This window comes from Dendropsophus ebraccatus, chromosome 1 (assembly GCF_027789765.1).
Source record: "Dendropsophus ebraccatus isolate aDenEbr1 chromosome 1, aDenEbr1.pat, whole genome shotgun sequence".
In the NCBI taxonomy this organism is placed as follows: Eukaryota; Metazoa; Chordata; class Amphibia; order Anura; family Hylidae; genus Dendropsophus; species Dendropsophus ebraccatus.
In genome coordinates, this window is record NC_091454.1 from 219,636,435 (window position 1) to 219,650,963 (window position 14,529).

Here is a 14,529-nt window from a genome sequence, read left to right on the forward strand (position 1 = left end):
AGCCAGACAGGCGTAGCAGACTGGGGCAGTATGGGGCCACAAACACGTCTAAGAGCCCAATCAACTCCATAAACACCCTCTAAGAGCCCTACCAACCCCATATAACACTGTCTAATAGCCCTACCAACCCCATATAACACTAAGAGCCCTACCAACCCCATATACAGTATCACAGTCTAAGAGCCCTACCAATCCCATATAACACCCTCTAAGAGCCCAACCAAACCCATATAACACTAAGAGCACTACCAACCCCATATAACACTAAGAGCCCTACCAACCCCATATAACACTGTCTTTTAGCCCTAACAATGGGATATGGACACACATCAGGTTCTTATAGCCTGGGTGACAAGTCGCAAATATTTGTGCAACTGTAAATTTTTTGAGCAATGGACGTGAAAGCTGCACATTTTGGGACAAGCAACAGCTCAAAAATATGCCATACTTTTTTTTAACCAAAACCTGCTCTAAAACCATTGCCCCCCCCAACCCCCATCCACGCACACGCGCACACACACACACTTCCCCCATGATGTTTACAGAAAAACAATTAGAAAGCTGGAAATACTTTCATCACCACATACAACACGTCAATCCTCGCACTCTCAGAAAGAAGAACTGTTGAGCAGAACCAACCACAGATTGTGAGATCAAGGAAATGACTTCAGTTCTCTAAAACAAAAGCAGAAAGGACGACAGTAAGAAGAATCGCCAGTCATGGAGGCTGAAGGGCTGGTTCTACTGCTGCTCCTGGTCTTCACCTTCCAAGGTCAGTGGTGTCAGGGGGTCCTATGTGTTATCTGCTATTTTGTGGAGAGGGAGTCCATGTTACGTAGGCTCGTGTGGAGATGGAGTCCATGTTACGTAGGCTCGTGTGGAGATGGAGTCCATGTTACGTAGGCTCGTGTGGAGATGGAGTCCATGTTACGTAGGCTCGTGTGGAGATGGAGTCCATGTTCCCTCTATATCCACTCCTTGTTGATCAGCACTTTAACAGTCCTTCCTTCAGATATAACTGAGGTTGTTTAATGGGATGGTGGAGGCAGAGAGTGTAATGTGGTGTATTATGATCTGCTTTGTATGTTCTTCTTCTATCTCTATCGGCCAGTGATAGAGCTGTGGCTTCCCATAGCCACCACAGGTTAATATATTATTAGGGAACAGCTTCCTCAATGCACGGCTTCTATGTTTTATTATACAGAGAGGAATGGGGATTTACAGTACCTCCAGATATAATAATAGAAGTTAGATTGTGACAATGTGATTTATAGGTGTAAAATAATAATAAGAACTCTGTTCTTGTAGAATATCTATCTATCTATCTATCTCTCTATCTATCTCCTATCTATCTATCTATCTATCTATCTATCTATCTATCTCCTATCTATCTATCTATCTATCTATCTATCTATCTATCTATCTATCTATCTCCTATCTATCTCCTATCTATCTATCTATCTATCTATCTCCTATCTATCTATCTATCTATCTATCTCCTATCTATCTATCTATCTATCTATAGTATACAGAAAAAGTAAAAACAAAGGCTTCAGCTAAAATCCATGAATTTATTTTCCACATAAAAATTTATAAAAACAGTATATGTTACATAATTCAAAAAATTACAAAAGATTACAAAATGGCGTCCTACAAATACACCGCCTACATAATAGTTGGTTAAAAACAACCAATAATCAGAGTCAATGGTATCTTTATATGTCTAATGAATAACAAAGGGCCTCCCAAACTAGGAATAAAACACAATTCTGGCCACTACTTGTAATCATAAATTTATCAGATCATATTGACTCACTCATGGCAGTGTGGTAGTACTTGACCCCTACGCACGTTTTGCGTGGCTATGCTTCCTCAGGGGTATCTGAGGTATCTGAGGCCCACCAGAGAAAATGATCCTGGGGCCCCACCAATGAAGAACCAGTGAGAAACAACATGCCAGTCACAGTTTGTGCGGGTTCTAAAGCTGGGGGTCCCACTGCAGGGCTCTCCAGTCCTCCGGTGGGCCAATCTGACTAGTTATATCACTGATCAACCATAAGATCAAAATCACTAAGTACCTAAGGGTCGTATTAGACTTAGCGATGTAGTGATCATCCAGGGGGCCAAGTGAAGACAGAGGTTGTCTGCTGCTGTCGTCCCTATTACAAAGAGTGATAGCCAGCAGAATCATGCATGTCGACTGATCATGATTTTTTCACAGGTGCCATTACCCCGAACGATTATCGGCCACAACGACTGGTAGTCGACCTAGTACGGCCAATAATCTTTTGGTGTAATAGGGTCCTAACACTGTTAGTCCAGCAGTATCTTGCTCCAAGACATTGGTAGCAGATCTTTTGAGGGTGAGGTCCGGTCTTCATGGATAGGGAATGTTTTTCCATCTCACAGATGATTGTTCAGATGGAGATCTGGGAAATTTGGAGACCAAGCCCTTGGTATGATCTCTCTGTCCTGTTCCTCATTCCTGAAAAATGTCTGCAGGGTGGCTGGGGCATTATCCTGCTGAAACTAAAACTGTTACCATTAGGGGGTTAGGACTTGAGCCCCCCATCCCCCACCGCCACCCCCCACACACTGCTCTTCTTCCCATAGTGCATCCATTACACACTCTCAGTCATCTACATGACGTGAACTCATCAGACCAGGCACCTTCTTCCACTGGTTCTTGGTCAAGTTCTGATGCTCATTTGCACATTGTAATGGACCGCAGGAAGCTGCACCCTATGTGATTTGAAACATTTCTATCATAGCTCCTCAACCTTCTTTATGGGCTCGGATGGGATGGGTTAACAGCTCCAGATTCATCAAGTAGCCTCTGTTTCCATGTTGTAGTTTTCAGTTATACTTTTGGTAGTGTTACTTTACCGGTCAGGTCCAGGAATTGGTCTGTGAGGAACCTATGAGGAGACCTGACACCTTCTCTTCAACCAGTTGTTTGTGCTTGATTCTTCTTCCCATAGAACTCAGTAGTGGTACCATTGAGTTGAGGATCTGGGGTGTATGAGCTCTATTGGAGTATAATTTATGCTCAATTTGCAACCTGAATATAAGATTATTGCAAGATTGAGTACTGAGCAACTGCTCAACCAGTAAGTGGTGGGAGGACATGGTGAGGTGGGTTTTACATATAAAATAAATGGATTTCAAAACTGGGGCAGACAGGTATGCTGTGAACCATGAGGGAGAGAGTAATGCCCCGTAGGGGTTAGCTTAGCGATGTGGCTGCTAGGTGGGTGTAGAGTGACTTGGGCAAGGTAGCCTTGAGTGGCATCGTTACCCAACCCTGGTCGGACAGGCCCACGGTTCCACAAGTTTGAATAACCCAAGTGTACGCTGGTGTGCTGGTGTGAAATGCTAGTCAGAGTCCAGTGACTTAACCAGAATAAGGCTTGTTTACTTAGTGTTTCAGTGCAATACACAAAAAATGTCACTTCAATAACTTCCGATACAGGTAGGAGACCGAAGAAGTGGTATTTTGTGAAATGGAAGACAGTAGAGTAGAGGAGCATCTTGAGGGCCCTGTAAAGGTAGCAATGTACTCTGCCGGGATAGCGTAGCTGTGAGTAGTAGAGGAGAAGAGAAGATACTCATACTCATTTTTACTGACCGCCTAATGCCCTACAGTGTCGGGGTTCCCGTCCTGACAGGGTGGTATGAGGTCCCAGGTCCCTGCGCTGGGTGAAGCAGACTTCCCAAACCTTTCCAGTATAGCCATGCGTTACGCAGTGGAATACATAGGCTAACTGCAACTTTGTTCCACTTAGGGCAGTGCCTAACTGGAAACAGGTCAACCTACAAGAAAGACAAAGTGTGTTGGAACACTGCTCCCCACTTTTAAGCTCATAAGGCAGAACGTCCTGGAGAGGTCTTTTTGGTATGGCGTTGTTGTAGTGTCTCACCACAGGTGTTTTCCTAAGTTCTTGAACCACCCAGGTAAAGTTACTCTCTCAGGTGTAACACCAAGTGCTGGTTTATTGTCCTGGAACAGGTCCACTAAGCTTTAACACACCTGAGCAAAGTACCTCTGTCTGGTATGGCACAAGGGGGATGAAGAAAAAGTTGTGTATTTTTCCCCACTAGGTGTCACTGTCATTACTATATCTGTATTATTCTAAGCAGAGTTAAAGGAAGCAAAGTGTTGTATGCCACACATTTATTTCTAGCCTATTACAGGTGCAGGTGTTTTTCCCTCTTTACTCTACCCTATCTCAACTCTCCTTTCTTTGCACTACCTATCTCAACTCTCCTTTCTTTGCACTACACAGCCCCACTAATCACCAGTTAGTTTAGTTAGCCCCTATAAAAGGGAAGTTAGTTCCTGGTGAGAGGAGTCTTCTAATTAGTGAGTGGGAAAGGAAGAAGGAGTTTCTGATGCAATTAAGCCAGGGCCTGGCTTAGGCCAGGATTTTTGTCAGGGACCACAAGCAAGTCAGGAGTCTCTGGTTAGTCAGTAGATGAAGTAGGCAGAAACAGAACAAAGTAACAGCGTTTTTATGCAAGCCACCACAGCTAGCATACAGTGCTAGACAGCCACAGGAGAAAGTCGTCCTCTTGAGGACCACATTGTCCACGCCGGGGATACCTCTAAAGGGGCAGGGTAGTAATCTATACAAGATCAGGTACTGACCCCAGTAGCGCAAAGCTGCAGTTAGCCTACATATACTACTGCGCAATGCACAGCTATTCCAGGAAATCTTGGGAAGTCTGCTACTCCTAGTTAACAAAGGCTTAGGGCTAGTACTACCCTAGCAGGACGAGTATTTGGACACTATAGAGCAGAACGGCGATCAGACACTAGTCTATATGTGAGCATGAGTATTCTCTTCTTCTACTTCTGATCTCTACTATCCCTGGCAAGTATACTGCTACATTGGACAAGGCCCTTAAGACGCAGACCCCTCTCTTCTTCTAAGCACCTCTACAACTACTACTTCAACTGTTCTCTACTGGCACCTCAGTACTTTTAAGTCAAGTCAAGCTGATATATGTATCTATTGCACTGGATGGTATTCTATGTAGTCTTCTCTTGTATTGCACTGAATTCTTCAAGTAAACTGTTCCATTGTTTAAGTGCTGGACTCTGGCCTATTTTTGCACGCACCCGCTCTTACACTCACACCTACACTTGGGTTTTTTTCCCTTCAAGCACAGTGCCCGTTTGTCTGGGGTGGTTCGTAACACCACTCCTGGCCACAGTGACAAGTGCCCAAGTGACCCTACACCCACAAAGCTGCCACAAGACCACAAAAGCTACCCTGGCACACGCCACTGGTAACTGTGTATCCCTCTCCAGCCACTAGGTGTCTCACTTGCCCCTGGGTGCAGCTGCAGTATACAAGGTTTAGCTATGTTTTGTATGCTATTTAACTACAGGTGCAGACACTCTGTACACCTCTTTTCTCTCACTCTCACTTCCTGTCACACCACCCTATATAAGATAGGTGCTTCCTGTCAGGAGGGAGTCTACTGTCAGTCTTAAGTAGAGATGAGCGAGTAGTAAAATATTTAAAAGTTTGAATTCGATACAAATACACTCCAAAGACATTATGACCTCTATGTGGAGTGGAAAAACACAAGGAAACCTTCTTTCCTCTACATTAGCATGGACAGAAAGTTACATGTTTAGCAAAAGAAAAATGTTCCTACACCCCTTTAAATCATGTTGCCTATGACAACCACAGATGGCATAGGCAAGGAGGAAATGAAACAGCACCCGCTGCCAACTGTCATTGTGTGTGTGTGAGATGTGGTCAGACATGTCCTCTTTAAATTTTGAAAGTCATCTGGCACTTCCTTATGCCCATTATTAGGCTATGTTCCCACTATGTAAGAGACCGGCCGTTCCGTGACCCCATCAACGCGCGCCCGCATCAGAACCTCCCACAGCACATAATGAAGCAATGCTTCATTGTGTGAACTGACAGGGTTTCCTACTGCCGCAATTCATTGAATTGCGGTTCAGGGAAGAAAAATTCATTGAATTGCACCCGCAGAAAACTGACATGTCAGTTATTTGCGGCGCCACGCGGGATCCTGGCCGGAGGGTATACGATGTGTATACGCTCTGGCTGGGATCCCATAGGACAATAGGCTATGTTCCCCTCCGCACAAAGTACGGTGATTGTTGCCGACGGCAACATTGGCCCTACTTTTACGTAGTGTGAACATAGCCTTACACATAAAGGGGTGTGGGTCTCTTGAGAACCTTCCAAGAAAGGAGTGAGAGGCCCTTTAGATAAGCTCTTCAAAATTAATTTTAAGGCTCTTGAGGTGAGCCCTCCAAAAATGCCCAGAGCACAGTAAAGTGTACTGCGACAATTTTTAGTTTTTTTTTTTTTTTATGCAGCGCAGAGCGCAATAACATGTCCTGTGACAATTTGGATTTTACATTAAATAGGCCAACACAGGTGTATACAAGAAAATTATACACTGCCTGTCTGTCTAAGTAGCTGATGTCCTGGAAGCCTATGCACTGTATGGACGGAGCTGTATGCTGTGCTGTGAAGTAGCCCCAAGAAAGGCTTTGGGAGTCTTGCCTGCCTAAAATCTGTGAAAATCCTCTGTCCCTACTCCAAGATTTATCCTTGAAATTACCCTGCAATAATTAGAATGTAGGAGCAAATAGATGCCCCCCCCCCCCCACACACACACTTATTGGCGAGAAAAAAGGCACCAGGCAAGGTGGGAGGAGAGAAAAAATTTTCAGACGTATGCTTGATTGCAAAAGAGTATTTCGAATAGTGTAGTATTTGATTGCATATCTACTTGATGATCAAGTGTTACTTGCTCATCTCTAGTCTTAAAGGGGTACTCCGGCGGGAGGGAATTCTTTTCCCGGGGATGAGGTAGCTCAGGGAAACGATGTCCACTCACCTCCCCGGTTCCAGCGGCAGGTTCCACATTGCGGCGCTCCGGTCCCCGGTCTTCCTTGTGTCTGACGCCTGGTGTCTGAAAAACTAAGGAAGGTTGAATTGGTGTCGCAAAAAAAAGGGGGGCTTATGTGGGTCTATAGATGAAAAATGCAAGTGCTATGGCCTTTTAAACAAGAAGAGGAAAAAAATTAAAGAGCAAAAAAGGGGTTAAAAAATAAACATCTTTTTTTAATTAAATAACATTGAGCATAAATAAATACTAAATAAAGATAATTTCCTTCTGCAACTTTGTTTTTCTATTTGTCAATAAATCCATTGTACATTTTAGTCTATTAATATGATGTCTGTTCCAACAGGAGAAGCTTCTGATAAGAAAGAGGAGACATACTGTACGGCACAGCGAGGCTCCATCATGGTGGAGGAGAACGGCTCCGTGACTATTCCTTGTAACTTCACTCATCCAAAGCTAAAGTCCAGCTCTGAGGAGGTGAGAGTGTCCTGGAGACGGGGGACAAATCGATGCGGAAATGGAGAATTCATATATAATCACACAGGAGGCCGGACCCATCAGAACTATACAGGAAGAATATCATCGGTGAGAAATCCTTCAGAGAGAACGGCAGCCATTACTATAAATAATCTGAGGAGGACGGATGGTCCCATGTTCTGCTGTAGAATCGAGATATCTAAGGAGTCAAAATACATAGAAGGATGGCAGAACCAACATGGCACGCAGATACAGTTTACAGGTACAGTACTGAGCGGTATTATTCTATATAGATCAAATCTTATCACCCTGCAGAAGGAGGAGACTCATAGCTCCATCTATCTGTATCACCCTGCAGGAGGAGGAGACTCATAGCTCCTTCTATCTGTATCCCCCTGCAGGAGGAGGAGGAGGAGACTCATAGCTCCTTCTATCTGTATCACCCTGCAGGGGGAGGAGACTCATAGCTCCTTCTATCTGTATCACCCTGCAGGGGGAGGAGGAGGAGACTCATAGCTCCATCTATCTGTATCACCCTGCAGGAGGAGGAGACTCATAGCTCTATCTATCTGTATCACCCTGCAGGAGGAGGAGGAGACTCATAGCTCCTTCTATCTGTATCACCCTGCAGGAGGAGGAGGAACAGACTCATAGCTCCTTCTATCTGTATCACCCTGCAGGAGGAGGAGACTCATAGCTCCTTCTATCTGTATCACCCTGCAGGAGGAGGAGACTCATAGCTCTATCTATCTGTATCACCCTGCAGGAGGAGGAGACTCATAGCTCCTTCTATCTGTATCACCCTGCAGGAGGAGGAGACTTATAGCTCCATCTATCTGTATCACCCTGCAGGAGGAGGAGGAGACTCATAGCTCCTTCTATCTGTATCACCCTGCAGGAGGAGGAGGAGACTCATAGCTCCTTTTATCTGTATCACCCTGCAGGAGGAGGAGGAGGAGACTCATAGCTCCTTCTATCTGTATCACCCTGCAGGAGGAGGAGGAGACTCATAGCTCCTTCTATCTGTATCACCCTGCCGGAGGAGGAGACTCATAGCTTCATCTATCTGTATCACCCTGCAGGAGGAGGAGACTCATAGCTCCTTCTATCTGTATCACCCTGCAGGAGGAGGAGGAGGAGACTCATAGCTCCTTCTATCTGTATCCCCCTGCAGGAGGAGGAGGAGGAGACTCATAGCTCTATCTATCTGTATCACCCTGCAGGAGGAGGAGACTCATAGCTCCTTCTATCTGTATCACCCTGCAGGAGGAGGAGACTCATAGCTCTATCTATCTGTATCACCCTGCAGGAGGAGGAGGAGACTCATAGCTCCTTCTATCTGTATCACCCTGCAGGAGGAGGAGGAACAGACTCATAGCTCCTTCTATCTGTATCACCCTGCAGGAGGAGGAGACTCATAGCTCCTTCTATCTGTATCACCCTGCAGGAGGAGGAGACTCATAGCTCTATCTATCTGTATCACCCTGCAGGAGGAGGAGACTCATAGCTCTATCTATCTGTATCACCCTGCAGGAGGAGGAGGAGACTCATAGCTCCTTCTATCTGTATCACCCTGCAGGAGGAGGAGACTTATAGCTCCATCTATCTGTATCACCCTGCAGGAGGAGGAGGAGACTCATAGCTCCTTCTATCTGTATCACCCTGCAGGAGGAGGAGGAGACTCATAGCTCCTTTTATCTGTATCACCCTGCAGGAGGAGGAGGAGGAGACTCATAGCTCCTTCTATCTGTATCACCCTGCAGGAGGAGGAGGAGACTCATAGCTCCTTCTATCTGTATCACCCTGCCGGAGGAGGAGACTCATAGCTTCATCTATCTGTATCACCCTGCAGGAGGAGGAGACTCATAGCTCCTTCTATCTGTATCCCCCTGCAGGAGGAGGAGGAGGAGGAGGAGGAGACTCATAGCTCCTTCTATCTGTATCACCCTGCAGGAGGAGGAGGAGGAGGAGACTCATAGCTCCTTCTATCTGTATCACCCTGCAGGAGAAGGAGGAGGAGGAGGAGACTCATAGCTCCTTCTATCTGTATCACCCTGCAGGAGGAGGAGGAGGAGGAGACTCATAGCTCCATCTATCTTTATCACCCTGCAGGCGGAGGAGGAGACTTATAGCTCCTTCTATCTGTATCACCCTGCAGGAGGAGGAGACTCATAGCTCCTTCTATCTGTATCACCCTGCAGGAGGAGGAGGAGACTCATAGCTCCTTCTATCTGTATCACCCTGCAGGAGGAGGAGACTCATAGCTCCTTCTATCTGTATCACCCTGCAGGAGGAGGAGACTCATAGCTCCTTCTATCTGTATCACCCTGCAGGAGGAGGAGGAGACTCATAGCTCCTTCTATCTGTATCACCCTGCAGGAGGAGGAGGAGACTCATAGCTCCTTCTATCTGTATCACCCTGCAGGAGGAGGAGACTCATAGCTTCATCTATCTGTATCACCCTGCAGGAGGAGGAGGAGGAGACTCATAGCTCCTTCTATCTGTATCACCCTGCAGGAGGAGGAGGAGACTCATAGCTCCTTCTATCTGTATCACCCTGCAGGAGGAGGAGGAGACTCATAGCTCCTTCTATCTGTATCACCCTGCAGGAGGAGGAGGAGACTCATAGCTCCTTCTATCTGTATCACCCTGCAGGAGGAGGAGGAGACTCATAGCTCCTTCTATCTGTATCACCCTGCAGGAGGAGGAGGAGACTCATAGCTCCTTCTATCTGTATCACCCTGCAGGAGGAGGAGGAGACTCATAGCTCCATCTATCTGTATCACCCTGCAGGAGGAGGAGAAAACTTATAGCTCCTTCTATCTGTATCACCCTGCAGGAGGAGGAGACTCATAGCTCCTTCTATCTGTATCACCCTGCAGGAGGAGGAGGAGACTCATAGCTCCTTCTATCTGTATCATCCTGCAGGAGGAGGAGGAGGAGACTCATAGCTCCTTCTATCTGTATCACCCTGCAGGAGGAGGAGACACATAGCTCCTTCTATCTGCATCACCCTGAAGGAGGAGGAGGAGGAGACTCATAGCTCCTTCTATCTGTATCACCCTGCAGGAGGAGGAGACTCATAGCTCCTTCTATCTGTATCACCCTGCAGGAGGAGGAGGAGACTCATAGCTCCATCTATCTGTATCACCCTGCAGGAGGAGGAGACTCATAGCTTCATCTATCTGTATCACCCTGCAGGAGGAGGAGGAGGAGGAGGAGACTCATAGCTCCTTCTATCTGTATCACCCTGCAGGAGGAGGAGGAGGAGACTCATAGCTCCTTCTATCTGTATCACCCTGCAGGAGGAGGAGACTCATAGCTCCTTCTATCTGTATCACCCTGCAGGAGGAGGAGGAGACCCATAGCTCCTTCTATCTGTATCACCCTGCAGGAGGAGGGGAAGACTCATAACTCCTTCTATCTGTATCACCCTGCAGGAGGAGGAGGAGGAGGAGGAGACTTATAGCTCCTTCTATCTGTATCACCCTGCAGGAGGAGGAGGAGGAGGAGGAGGAGGAGACTCATAGCTCCTTCTATCTGTATCACCCTGCAGGAGGAGGAGGAGACACATAGCTCCTTCTATCTGTATTACCCTGCAGGAGGAGGAGGAGACTTATAGCTCCTTCTATCTGTATCACCCTGCAGGAGGAGGAGGAGACTCATAGCTCCATCTATCTGTATCACCCTGCAGGAGGAGGAGGAGGAGACTCATAGCTCCATCTATCTGTATCACCCTGCAGGAGGAGGAGACACATAGCTCCTTCTATCTGTATCACCCTGCAGGAGGAGGAGGAGACACATAGCTCCATCTATCTGTATCACCCTGCAGGAGGAGGAGGGGACACATAGCTTCTATCTGTATCACCCTGCAGGAGGAGGAGGAGACTCATAGCTCCTTCTATCTGTATCACCCTGCAGGAGGAGGAGGAGGAGGAGGAGGAGGAGGAGGAGACTCATAGCTCCTTCTATCTGTATCACCCTGCAGGAGGAGGAGGAGGAGACTCATAGCTCCTTCTATCTGTATCCCCCTGCAGGAGGAGGAGGAGGAGACTCATAGCTCCTTCTATCTGTATCACCCTGCAGGAGGAGGAGGAGACTCATAGCTCCTTCTATCTGTATCACCCTGCAGGAGGAGGAGGAGACTCCATTTTAACTATATCATCTTATTTCTTACAGATGAGTTCTCAGTAGAACAGGTGGATGTGGTTCCGGCCATTGTCGGAGAAGACATCACGATACCGTGTTTAGTTCATTATAAGGACCCCACAACTATAGAATCAGTCACCTGGACTATGGGAAGCAGTGATCTGTGTGTGGAGAATAATGATGAAATTTATACTGGGAAGGAGAAGTCACTCGCTATAGGACAGTGGTCGGTGGTGAATTTTCCTCAGGATCTGTCATTAAGAATAACTGGAGTGAGAGCGGAGGACAACAAGAAATACTGCTGCAAAGTGAAGCTAAAACTTATGAATAACAATGTATCACCTCTACGTAGCACACAGGTCACACCGGCAGGTAAGATTATCTGCTTTTGATATCTGTAATTAACCCCTTAAGAGAAAGTATATGTTATAAAAACCGTCACCGGCCACCACTCCACCTCTTACAATACTAGCAGTTTTGTGAGATACAAATACATAAAGTCCTGTAAAAAACAAACAAAAAAAAAAAATACACATTCTTTTAAATTAACAGGTGCCACAAAGTGCCAGAGATTTGTAATTTACTTCTATTAATAAAAAAAATCCAGTACTTATCAGCTGCTGTATGTCCTGAGGGAAGTTGTAGTCCAGTGGTTAAAGTGTCACTGCAATGTGCACGAAGATGAAATGAATAGGTAGCACTCACCATCCGGTAAAATCTTGTAGCTTTATTCCATTTCAAAAAGCAAATGACAGACAAGATGCGGACATAATGACGGCAGATGTCAAACAGGTAGGTGGTGACAGTCTGTTTCGCGGTTCCCCGCTTCTACGGACCTAATACCCCTGGAAGCGTCATCACTACTTAAATAGTCATGTGACTTGTGATGACTAAGACAAATCATGTGCATAAAATTACAAAAGACATATTAAAAAAGATACAAAATCTATACAAGAAACATGTCCCTTCACATTTAAAAACAAAATCAGGTGTTCCTGCAGCAATTTATATTAATAAATTACGATCAACTTTATCGTTCAGACCTCCAGGACCTTCAGCCTCCAGGCGCAAATATCCACTTTGTCTCCGTTTTCAGCAGATTGCGATGTCTATCCTGCCCCTTAACCCCTTGTACTCTTTGTATACCAGCAAACTTAATACAGGAAACATCATTATTATGTATCTCTTTTATGTGCTTAAAGGGAACCTGTCACCTCTGCATGTACGTATAAGAGAACACTTCTATTCCTTAAAGACGGGTTCTGGAGCGCCAAGATTTATTAAAGGGAACCTGTCACCCCCCGTGCCGGGGTGACAGGCTCCCGACCCTCCGTTAGAGCCCCCTATACTTACCTAATCCCGCCGGGTCCCGCTTCTGGAGGTGGTCGGGTGATGAAGATCTCAGCCGCTGCAGCCCGGTGCGCACGCTGAGAGATGAGTCCAACGCTCATAGAGAATGACGGAGCGCTGGACTCTCCTGTCATTCTCTATGGGTGTTGGACTCATGTGAGGAGCGCGCGCGCCGGGCGGGACCCGGCGGGATTAGGTGAGTATGGGGGGCTCTAACGGGGGGGTCGGGAGCCTGTCACCCCGGCACGGGGGGGTGACAGGTTCCCTTTAATAAATCTTGGCGCTCCAGAACCCGTCCTTACGGAATAGAAGTGTTCTCTTATACGTACATGCACAGGTCTCTTTGTTTTGCCCACGTAGAATCTTCCACAAGGGCAACACATCACGTAGACCACAAAATTGGTCTTACAGCAAACAAAATCCTTTATCTGTATAGAGACACCATTGAGATTCAGGTATGCACCCTTACACATCTGTTTACAATGTTTGCAACTACCGCACGGAAAGTTACCTATTAGGTCATTTTTTAACCACATTTTTTCTTTCCCTTCCTTTGAATGAAATTTATTGTGCACCAAAATATCCTTTATATTTGTGCTCCTTCTAAATGTTACGAAAGGCTTTGTGGTCGCCCAGGAACCTAGAGCATCTTCTAATAGACTCCAATGTTTTGATATGATCTTTCTAATCTGTGAGGCCATCGGGGACAATTTAAATGAAAAGGTGAATCGTTCACACTTTTTTCGCTGTTTAGCTCTCATACTATTTTTTAGCAATACATCTCTATCTTTTTCTAATGCCTTTTGTAAGGCCTTATTTAGATTGTCTTCCGGATAACCTCTAAGTAACAGGCGGGTTTTTAGGTCCAATGCCTGCTCCATGAAGGAATCCAGGGAGCTATTTATGCGCCTAAGGCGTAAGAATTGGCCATAAGGTTTGGCTTTCTTAGTAGCCTCAGTATGGTAACTGTTAAAATGTAGTAGAGTGTTACATGCTGTTGGTTTTCTGTAACCTTGGGTGGTGATCATATCATTATCTTTTTTCACTGATACATCCAAGAATTCCGAACTATGAGAGTCGATCTTGGACGTAAAAGCCATGTTCATGGTATTTACCGAATTGAGATGGGCCACAAAGTCTCTGAAATCGTCATATGAACCTGTCCAAACTAAGAAAATGTCGTCCGTGAGCGATACCGCAGCAGGAGTTCATGTGGACAACACTATAGATGCCGGACGGGCAGACGCCAACAATTTTTTCAGATCATGTGATCTGGGTGATCCCTTGCAGCTGATGAGCTTAAAGCACTTAGAGTTCAGAGTGCAGACCCTTGCCGAAAAAGAGATGAAACTCTTCTGGACTGTTCACTCTTTAAAATTCTATGAAGAGGTTAATAGAGTGCCAAGAGGCCTAAGATGCTTTAAAGAGGCATCGCAATTTACAGACGATCCAAAGTTCATGCTTGAGAAAGGCTGATATACAGCCGAAACGTTGCATGGCTTGGTGAATAAAGCTACACTTTTTTTCACTATTTTTGGATGCTGTCTCTACACTTATTGAGATCCAGAGTTCATGGCCGTTTGGATGCAAATACACCAGGAACACGCTATGCGCATACTTAAAGCAGTTGCAGCTCGAAATGAGAAGGAA

The 14,529-nt window shown here is 45.9% G+C and overlaps 1 protein-coding gene across 11 annotated transcripts in view; it reads left to right on the forward strand.

Moving 5' to 3' along the window:
- LOC138769970 (sialic acid-binding Ig-like lectin 12) overlaps positions 1-14,529 on the forward strand; it is a 93,866-nt gene that overhangs the window by 46,610 nt on the left and 32,727 nt on the right. For 9 of the 11 annotated variants that reach the window (XM_069948773.1, XM_069948788.1, XM_069948780.1 and 6 more), the window contains exons 1-3: positions 683-772; positions 7,250-7,642; positions 11,560-11,901. In XM_069948773.1, coding sequence (XP_069804874.1) covers positions 721-772; positions 7,250-7,642; positions 11,560-11,901 — 787 coding nt within the window. In that variant the 5' untranslated portion in view covers positions 683-720. Of the gene's footprint in view, positions 1-682; positions 773-7,249; positions 7,643-11,559; positions 11,902-14,529 lie in introns of those variants that run through there. The other 2 variants (XM_069948793.1, XM_069948799.1) reach the window with 1 other exon arrangement.